This window comes from Rutidosis leptorrhynchoides, chromosome 7 (genome assembly GCF_046630445.1).
Source record: "Rutidosis leptorrhynchoides isolate AG116_Rl617_1_P2 chromosome 7, CSIRO_AGI_Rlap_v1, whole genome shotgun sequence".
In the NCBI taxonomy this organism is placed as follows: domain Eukaryota; kingdom Viridiplantae; phylum Streptophyta; class Magnoliopsida; order Asterales; family Asteraceae; genus Rutidosis; species Rutidosis leptorrhynchoides.
Genome location: NC_092339.1, coordinates 173,926,951 through 173,937,110, shown reverse-complemented (window position 1 = coordinate 173,937,110; position 10,160 = coordinate 173,926,951). Strand labels below are relative to the sequence as shown.

General features: G+C 32.5%; 1 protein-coding gene across 2 annotated transcripts; it reads right to left on the bottom strand.

Moving 5' to 3' along the window:
* Positions 1-830: 830 nt before the first annotated feature.
* LOC139858176 (protein TIC 20-II, chloroplastic) lies at positions 831-4,033 on the bottom strand. 2 transcript variants are annotated; one of them, XM_071847033.1, is made up of 2 exons: positions 3,323-4,033; positions 831-848 (listed from the first exon to the last, which is right to left on the bottom strand). In XM_071847033.1, the coding sequence occupies exon 1, from the start codon at positions 4,000-4,002 to the stop codon at positions 3,346-3,348; it is 657 nt and encodes a 218-aa protein (XP_071703134.1). In that variant the 5' UTR covers positions 4,003-4,033; the 3' UTR covers positions 831-848; positions 3,323-3,345. The 2 variants fall into 2 exon arrangements, with proteins under 2 accessions (XP_071703134.1, XP_071703133.1); XM_071847032.1 differs by lacking the exon at positions 831-848 and adding an exon at positions 2,273-2,461.
* Between the last annotated feature and the right edge of the window lie 6,127 nt (positions 4,034-10,160).

The window sequence follows — 10,160 nt, the reverse complement described above, 5'->3', positions numbered from 1 at the left end:
TTTTTGAACAATCTTGCTAGATCAGAAGATTCTAAATAGACAAAATTGCCCAAATCGTCCTCGTGTTTATGGTTTTTTTGTCCAAATCATCCCTGTGTTAACAAAACTGCATAAATCATCCTTACATGTCAAATAACGTCTCAAATTAGTCCATGCCTTAACTTTTGTTAAACTCTTCGTTACTTAAAAATACACGATTAGTCCCTGAAGTTTTTTAAAAGTTTGCAACAAAGATCCTCTTCATCATCTTCAAGATGAAGCTTTAGTGAAAGTTTAAAAAAATCAATTAAATTTGGTAGAAAACTCGTGAATAAATAAATCAAACAATAATAATGATTATTTAACATAAATCAAGCCAAACGATTACAACTTTGGAAAAACTTATGCTTTAGTGGCAATGGGAAGTAAATCAACACCTACTGTGCCTCAAGATAATCCTATTAAAAAGGTTATTTTGGATAATCAAGATCTTCTCCAATTAAACGATGTAAAACACAATGTGTTGGTTAAAGTAAAAGAATTTGATTTCATTGCAACAAGAAGAAACGAATTAATCACACATGCTGTCAAAGTTGAAATTAACAAAATTGAATATGTTGCTTATGTAAGGGAGATTGGTTCATGGAAATCAAATTTACATCAAGATAGGTATATTTCTTATGAAGTTGATTCATCGAATTTCGTAGACTCGAATTTTGAAGATTTGGAGGATAGGCATAACAATGATTTGTTTATGCAAAATAATGTAAATTTGGATTTGGAAGATTGGGAAGAAACGTCGCAAAGGATTCCTGTTGGTTCAAATGATTCTGTCAGTCCAACAGTTGGTGATCCTAGTTTAAAAAATCCTACACATGAAAAGGAGAAATCAGAATCGGATTATAGTCAACTCCCTGGTTTTGAAATACGTCAAAACAACAATGGATGATGGATCTAATGGGGAAGTAAACAGTTCGGGCTTATCCAAAGAACAAGAAATCAATAAGATGGTTGATCTTGGGGTTAAATTGGGTTACGATCGAGATGAATGTATTCGTTCTTTTTCGGAACTAATTAACAAGGTAGGGATGAAGTTGGTGATTTAATGCGAGCTTTATCCATTAACATCGGGGGTTGGGGGTTGCAACAAAAGGAGGAAAAGATCTTGGAAAAGATCTTGGATCTTGGATAAAAGATCTATGACAATATTGTAATATTCGTATTAATATATATAATATATACTTTTTGCCGTTAAAAAAAAAAAAAAAAAAAAGATTTGTGTCACTCGAATAATGTACACTTTCTTTGTATCCAATAATCACAGATGGATCATATTGATTTTTTAATCAACTAGTTTTCTACCAAATTTAACGTTTTTAAAGCTTTCACTAAAGCTTCATCTTGAAGATGATGAGGATCTTTGTTACAATCTTTTTATGAAACTTCAGGGACCACTCATATATTTTTAACTAACGGAGAGTTTAACAAAAGTTAAAGCAGGGACTAATTTGGGACGTTATTTGGAATTTAAGGATGATTTATGCAGCTTTGTTAATACAGGGACGATTTGGGTAAAAAATCATAAACACATGGACGATTTGGGCAATTTGTCTTTTAAATATCACAGGTATTTCAAGTTAATTTCTGTAATATTGCATTTTCAAATTACATCTGCTGCAGATACTCAATTTGCAGTTTACAGAATTATGCATTAAAAACAACATTTTGATTGTTAAAAAGGCAGTTTCTGAAAACAATGATTGCATAGTAAGATTAAAAACAACATTTTTATTGTTAAAAGGCAGTTTCTGAAAATAATGATTGCATAGTAAGATTAAAAACAACATTTTGATTGTTAAAAAGGCAGTTTCTGAAAACAATGATTGCACAGTAATATAAAGAGATAGTGATCTTGGAATACTTCAATCAACCAAAAAAATAAACCAATAAGCAAGATTGCAACAATCGTTACTCGGGGGCGGAAATACTTGGCTGGGAATTTTTAGGGAAGTACTCGGATACTCAGACATGTGTTGACCAAGTTTGACTAATTTTCGAGTAATCTTAAAATTTGGCTTAATTTGACCGAGTTTTGACCGATTTTGACCGAGTGATATGAGTTTTGACCGAATAATCTGAGTAATTTGACCGAGTAAATTGGAGACTTTTTGCCGAGTACTACCAATTTTTCAACACTACCATCAAATATATACACCTTTACCTCGCAAATAACCTTGAAAATTGGAAATATACACCTTTAACTCGCAAATAACCTTGAAAATTGGAAACCACAACCATTTTTCTTGAAGCACCATTAGGTCAACAAGAGAAAACTGTGACATTCAAAATCTGAGAGACCTTAAATTAGGTTAAAGAAACTCAATCAGTATATAAAGTCTTAACCATTCTAAGGTACAAGTCCTACACACTGCACGGAGATGAACGTATGGATGGTTAAGTCCCCCTGGGTGATCCCGTATTGCTGTTCAAAAAAAAAAAAAAAAAATAAAGAGTTGCAATAACTCGTGTCATATTTCATATTAGTCCCTGTTCAGGTGAAAATATGTAAAATGATAAAATAGTTAATTTTAACGATGCAAGTCAGTCAATACTCACATATTTTGATGATCTAGCTTGTACTTTAAAAAAAACTAATTATGATAATACTAAACAACTAAAACCCTAAGTTAACTCGACTGGTTTCTGAGCTGGAACCCTAGGTCTTTGGCTAGACACATATGACGTATCAAAATAAAAAGTAACAAATGAGTTTGAATGTTTGCATCCTATAACTATCATTTATATTCATATTCATATTCATATTCTTCAACAAAATAAAATCAAACTAAATTCATAAATACCATCATGAATAAAATCATGTCACCTTTTATGTCGTAATAGCCTGCTATTACTTAAAATTCACTCTCTTTATCGTTACTCTTTGTCACAAGTTTAACTTAGAAACAAATAGTTTTTCGTTCATCTTTTATTCACTATATTAGAATTAGATATTAGATATTAGATTATCTACAGTTCCATACATTATAAATAGGGAAGCTTCTGTAAGTTTAAGTATCAGTTAAAGGGCTAAAACACTACAAGAAACAGTTCTTTTAAGTGAAGTCAATGGCTTTTGTACAAAATCATTCATGTTTAGAAACTGCAACATTTTATAAGCTATTTTCGCAACACAAACAAACATTGATACAGTGAATAATAACTCATCTTTTAAACTATATAACCAAACAAAACATTCTTCACCACAATTAAAGCTGGCAATAATCGAATTCCAAAGTACTTAAAAACAACTAAATTTCAATTAACAAGAACAAATGAAACGTACATTATCCGTTAAGCCGAAAATCTTCAAAACTGCCTACCCGCAGCCTCACCAACAATCGGCAACTTCGGAGTGCGACCCATAACCGAAAACCCGAAACTATAAACAAAACAAACAACAACAAACACAAAAATCACATTATGACTTAACATCACAAGTTTTCCCCCAATTCCATGTGGGCCCGGATTAAAAATCCTCTGAACCAGTAAAGGTAGCACCAACAGGACATCAAGAACAACCGCCTGCATCGCGTTAAATCGAGCGTAACGACTAACATTAGTGTTGCGTACGACACCAATATAGAGTAATAAAAAGGCTAAGTAACTGGCGTACGGAACTGAACGGTAGACTGAGAGTAATGGGAGAAATGGTTCGAGAATTAGACCTAGGGTTTTAGGGTATTGTGCGAAGAGGTAACGGCCGTACTGAAGGCCGTTGAAGAAAGGGAAGAAGTATGCGGCGGCGGAGATTAGACGGTCGGTGACGGGTGTGGTGGTTTTGGAGGCGGAGATTGGGTTGAAACGGCGGTTTATGGTGGTGGAATTTGAACGGAGTGATGGAGTTTTAAGTGGTTGTTGAAGGGGGAGGGTGGTGGATCTGAGAGGGTGAAATAGGAGTGATGAGCGAGTGGATTTTGGCGGTGGTGGTGATATGGACAGTCGGAGGAGTGGTGTCGCTGCCATCGGTGGCGGTAGGAGGTGAACGATAAGTTTAGCTGGGAGGTGTGTTTAGAAGAAAATAATATAAATAAAAATGTTTTAAATAGATGATAACTAGTGTGGTTTCAGGCCCGCGCGATGCGGCGGGGACTTTCGGACTCCGTATTCATATTTAACGTAGCTTTATGTATTTACAGAAGGAAAAACGGCTCATGTGATAAGCGACGTTGTTGGTGTTGTTGTCTTTAGTATTTTTTAAAATCTGTCCGCTTTGAACGTAGTTAGTTTCGTTTTGTTGATTAAATTATTTCGAGTCTGACGGTGCTGTCGGAAAAATATAACGCGCGGCGAGCAGGAAGATACGGACTATCATTGTTTTTAGCGTTTTTTAAAAAGTGTCCGTTTCAAACGTACTTTTTATCGTTTTGTTCATAATATTATTTCGAGTCTGACGCTCATGTCGAAAAAATTTAACTCGCGGCGAGCGGAAAGATACGGGCTGTCGTTGTGTTTAGCATTTTTGAGAAGTGTCCGTTTCGCGTATAGTTAGTCTCGTTGGGTTCGTAAGACTTTTTAGAGTTGAACGGTGGTCTCGGAAAAATTTAACTCGCACCGAGCGAGAAGATAGGGCCCGTTATAAATTCGGGTGGAATTAAGTTCTTTTATTTTAATAAAATTATATATTTACACTTTTTACCCCTGAAAAAGTGTAAACTTAAGGGGCCGTTGTGTAAATATAGCCGAAGTTGAGGGACCGTTTGTAATGTGAACGCAAACTCAAAACGACGATCGGATATAACTGAAACTACATAAACTTGCACCACTTTTAGTATGCGAAGTTGAGGGACCGTTTGTAATGTGAACGCAAACTCAAAACGACGATCGGATATAACTGAAACTACATAAAGTTGCACCACTTTTAGTATGTAAGGATTAATAAAATAATTAATATAATTACAGTTATACCCCTGTGGTGTTAGGGTAATTTTGGTAAGGAAATGATAGGCGGTGCGTACAATGAGAGGGGTTATTGTTTACCCATGGAATTTGTCTTTAACAGTCGGGTTCAACACTGATTTTTACTTTACGGCTTTGTGATAGGGACGGACTTGTTGGTTTAGATGTTGCTTTTTTTTTTCTTTTCTTTTTTTTTTTTTAAAAAGAAAACTATATAACTAAGACTATTTTGTACAAAATAACAATCTGATTACCAGATCTAAAAACAGAAACTTAACAAATTATATTAAACTAAGAATCAGTCGAATACACAACAATCAATTGTTCAAATTATGTTGAACAATTGTTGAGATTACACACAAGAACAAACAGCTTGACAGCAGAATAGATTCAAGATGATTGATTAAAATACAGAGATAATACGAAAACCCTAATTGTAAGATCAAGAATAGCAGGTGTATGTGTGTGTTTTAGAATGCATGGAATGACTGAATGATGATCTGCTCTTGATAAGGGCCTTTTATACTCCTTTTATTACTTGAGCACCAATCTTAGGCTTTAACCTTGATAGACCATAGCTTTAAGCCCAAATGACCTTCAATCCAATAAGCTTCAATCCAAGTGCAGAAGTCCAAATAATAAAAACTTTAAGCCCAACACCAACATAGAACAACACATGTACTTTAATCTACAAATCTGCACAAAACTAAAATAAGTTACAAATACGATTGAAAATATAATCATGTCTTTCAACACTCCCCCTCAATCTAATTTGTAAATACATCTTTCAAATTAAGATTTTTACAAAAAAAGATTATGTTGAGCTGAAGTTAAGCCCTTTGTAAACAAATCTGCAGTATTTAAGTTAGAGTCAATTTTTTTAATTTTAATAACACCACTTGAAACTTTTTCTCTAACATAATGTCAATCAATATCAAAATGTTTGGTCCTCTCATGTAAAACAGGATTGGCTGCAATTTGTATTGCAGGAGAATTATCCCAAAACATTTTTATTGGAATTAAATTTTCAAGTTTCAGTTCTGTTAAAAATTTTAAAATCCAGATTAATTCACAAGTGGCTACACCCATTGCTCTATACTCTGCTTCTGCAGAGGATCTTGAAACAGTTGTCTGCCTTTTGCTTTTCCAAGAGATTAAAGATTCTCCCAAAAAATGCAAAAGCCGGTAATTGATTTTCTAGCCAATAAATTTTTACCCCAATCTGAGTCAACAAATGCAGTAATATCAAAACTTTTCATACCTTTGTTGTTAGAAATACCCTTTCTTGGACAACCTTTCAAGTACTTCAACATGTAGTGATCCAAACTTTTCCATGTTTATATATATATTAATTGAGATTGATATTTACATGATTAAATGTTTCCAACATGTTAAGCAATCAAACTTGTTAAGACTTGATTAATTTAAATATGTTTCATATAGACAATTGACCACCCAAGTTGACCGGTGATTCACGAACGTTAAAACTTGTAAAAACTATATGATGACATATATATGGATATATATATATATATATATATATATATATATATATATATATATATATATATATATATATATATATATATATATATATATATATATATATATATATATATATATATATATATATAGTTAACATGATACTATGATAAGTAAACATATCATTAAGTATATTAACAATGAACTACATATGTAAAAACAAGACTACTAACTTAATGATTTTTAAACGAGACATATATGTAACGATTATCGTTGTAAAGACATTTAATGTATATATATCATATTAAGAGATATTCATACATGATAATATCATGATAATATAATAATTTAAAATCTCATTTGATATTATAAACATTGGGTTAACAACATTTAACAAGATCGTTAACCTAAAGGTTTCAAAACAACACTTACATGTAACGACTAACGATGACTTAACGACTCAGTTAAAATGTATATACATGTAGTGTTTTAATATGTATTTATACACTTTTGAAAGACTTCAATAAACTTATCAAAATACTTTTACTTAACAAAAATGCTTACAATTACATCCTCGTTCAGTTTCATCAACAATTCTACTCGTATGCACCCGTATTCGTACTCGTACAATACACAGCTTTTAGATGTATGTACTATTGGTATATACACTCCAATGATCAGCTCTTAGCAGCCCATGTGAGTCACCTAACACATGTGGGAACCATCATTTGGCAACTAGCATGAAATATCTCATAAAATTACAAAAATATGAGTAATCATTCATGACTTATTTACATGAAAACAAAATTACATATCCTTTATATCTAATCCATACACCAACGACCAAAAACACCTACAAACACTTTCATTCTTCAATTTTCTTCATCTAATTGATCTCTCTCAAGTTCTATCTTCAAGTTCTAGGTGTTCTTCATATATTCTACAAGTTCTAGTTACATAAAATCAAGAATACTTTCAAGTTTGCTAGCTCACTTCCAATCTTGTAAGGTGATCATCCAACCTCAAGAAATCTTTGTTTCTTACAGTAGGTTATCATTCTAATACAAGGTAATAATCATATTCAAACTTTGGTTCAATTTCTATAACTATAACAATCTTATTTCAAGTGATGATCTTACTTGAACTTGTTTTCGTGTCATGATTCTGCTTCAAGAACTTCGAGCCATCCAAGGATCCGTTGAAGCTAGATCCATTTTTCTCTTTTCCAGTAGGTTTATCCAAGGAACTTAAGGTAGTAATGATGTTCATAACATCATTCGATTCATACATATAAAGCTATCTTATTCGAAGGTTTAAACTTGTAATCACTAGAACATAGTTTAGTTAATTCTAAACTTGTTCGCAAATAAAAGTTAATCCTTCTAACTTGACTTTTAAAATCAACTAAACACATGTTCTATATCTATATGATATGCTAACTTAATGATTTAAAACCTGGAAACACGAAAAACACAGTAAAACCGGATTTACGCAGTCGTAGTAACACCGCGGGCTATTTTGGGTTAGTTAATTAAAAACTATGATAAACTTTGATTTAAAAGTTGTTATTCTGAGAAAATGATTTTTATTATGAATATGAAACTATATCCAAAAATTATGGTTAAACTCAAAGTGGAAGTATGTTTTCTAAAATGGTCATCTAGACGTCATTCTTTCGACTGAAATGACTACCTTTACAAAAATGACTTGTAACTTATTTTTCCGACTATGAACCTATACTTTTTTTGTTTAGCTTCATAAAATAGAGTTCAATATGAAACCATAGCAATTTGATTCACTCAAAACAGATTTAAAATGAAGAAGTTATGGGTAAAACAAGATTGGATAATTTTTCTCATTTTAGCTACGTGAAAATTGGTAACAAATCTATTCCAACCATAACTTAATCAACTTGTATTGTGTATTATGTAATCTTGAGATACCATAGACACGTATACAATGTTTCGACCTATCATGTCGACACATCTATATATATTTCAGAACAATCATAGACACTCTATATGTGAATGTTGGAGTTAGCTATACAGGGTTGAGGTTGATTCCAAAATATATATAGTTTGAGTTGTGATCAATACTGAGATACGTATACACTGGGTCGTGGATTGATTCAAGATAATATTTATCGATTTATTTCTGTACATCTAACTGTGGACAACTAGTTGTAGGTTACTAACGAGGACAGCTGACTTAATAAACTTAAAACATCAAAATATATTAAAAGTGTTGTAAATATATTTTGAACATACTTTGATATATATGTATATATTGTTATAGGTTCGTGAATCAACCAGTGGCCAAGTCTTACTTCCCGACGAAGTAAAAATCTGTGAAAGTGAGTTATAGTCCCACTTTTAAAATCTAATATTTTTGGGATAAGAATACATGCAGGTTTTATAAATGATTTACAAAATAGACACAAGTACGTGAAACTACATTCTATGGTTGAATTATCGAAATCGAATATGCCCCTTTTTATTAAGTCTGGTAATCTAAGAATTAGGGAACAGACACCCTAATTGACGCGAATCCTAAAGATAGATCTATTGGGCCTAACAAACCCCATCCAAAGTACCGGATGCTTTAGTACTTCGAAATTTATATCATATCCGAAGGGTGTCCCGGAATGATGGGGATATTCTTATATATGCATCTTGTTAATGTCGGTTACCAGGTGTTCACCATATGAATGATTTTTATCTCTATGTATGGGATGTGTATTGAAATATGAAATCTTGTGGTCTATTATTATTTGATATATATAGGTTAAACCTATAACTCACCAACATTTTTGTTGACGTTTTAAGCATGTTTATTCTCAGGTGATTATTAAGAGCTTCCGCTGTCGCATACTTAAATAAGGACGAGATTTGGAGTCCATGCTTGTATGATATTGTGTAAAAACTGCATTCAAGAAACTTATTTTGTTGTAACATATTTGTATTGTAAACCATTATGTAATGGTCGTGTGTAAACAGGATATTTTAGATTATCATTATTTGATAATCTACGTAAAGCTTTTTAAACCTTTATTGATGAAATAAAGGTTATGGTTTGTTTTAAAATGAATGCAGTCTTTGAAAAACGTCTCATATAGAGGTCAAAACCTCGCAACGAAATCAATTAATATGGAATGTTTTTAATCAATAAGAACGGGACATTTCAGTTGGTATCAGAGCGTTGGTCTTAGAGAACCAGAATTTTGCATTAGTGTGTCTTATCGAGTATGTTAGGATGCATTAGTGAGTCTGGACTTCGACCGTGTTTACTTGAAAAATGATTGCTTAACAAATTTTGTTAGAAACTATATATTTTTAACATGTGAATATTATGTGATATATTAATCTCTTAATGCATTTGATATTATGTGATAGATGTCTACCTCTAGAACAAGTTCCATTGACTCACCTAATAATAATGAAGAGTCAAATGTAAATTGGAATGATTCGTGGACTGATTCACAAGTTCCCGAAGAGGAACCGGAAGAAGAGTCGGAACCGGAAGAAGAATCAGAACCGGATGAAGAAATAGAACCGGTGGGGGAAATAATAAAACGGTTAAGTAAAAGAAAATCCTCAACCAACCGACCAAGGTTAATTATGGTCAATGGTGTTTCCGCCAAGGAAGCAAAATATTGGGAGGATTACCAATTCTCCGATGAATCGGATTCCGACGAGAATTCCGATGATGTTATAGAAATTACCCCAACTGAATTTAAAAAGGCA

What these genes read in the sequence shown, in the direction of transcription:
- LOC139858176 (XM_071847033.1), bottom strand. Translation starts at nt 4,002, where the DNA reads ATGGCAGCGACACCACTCCTCCGACTGTCCATATCACCACCACCGCCA.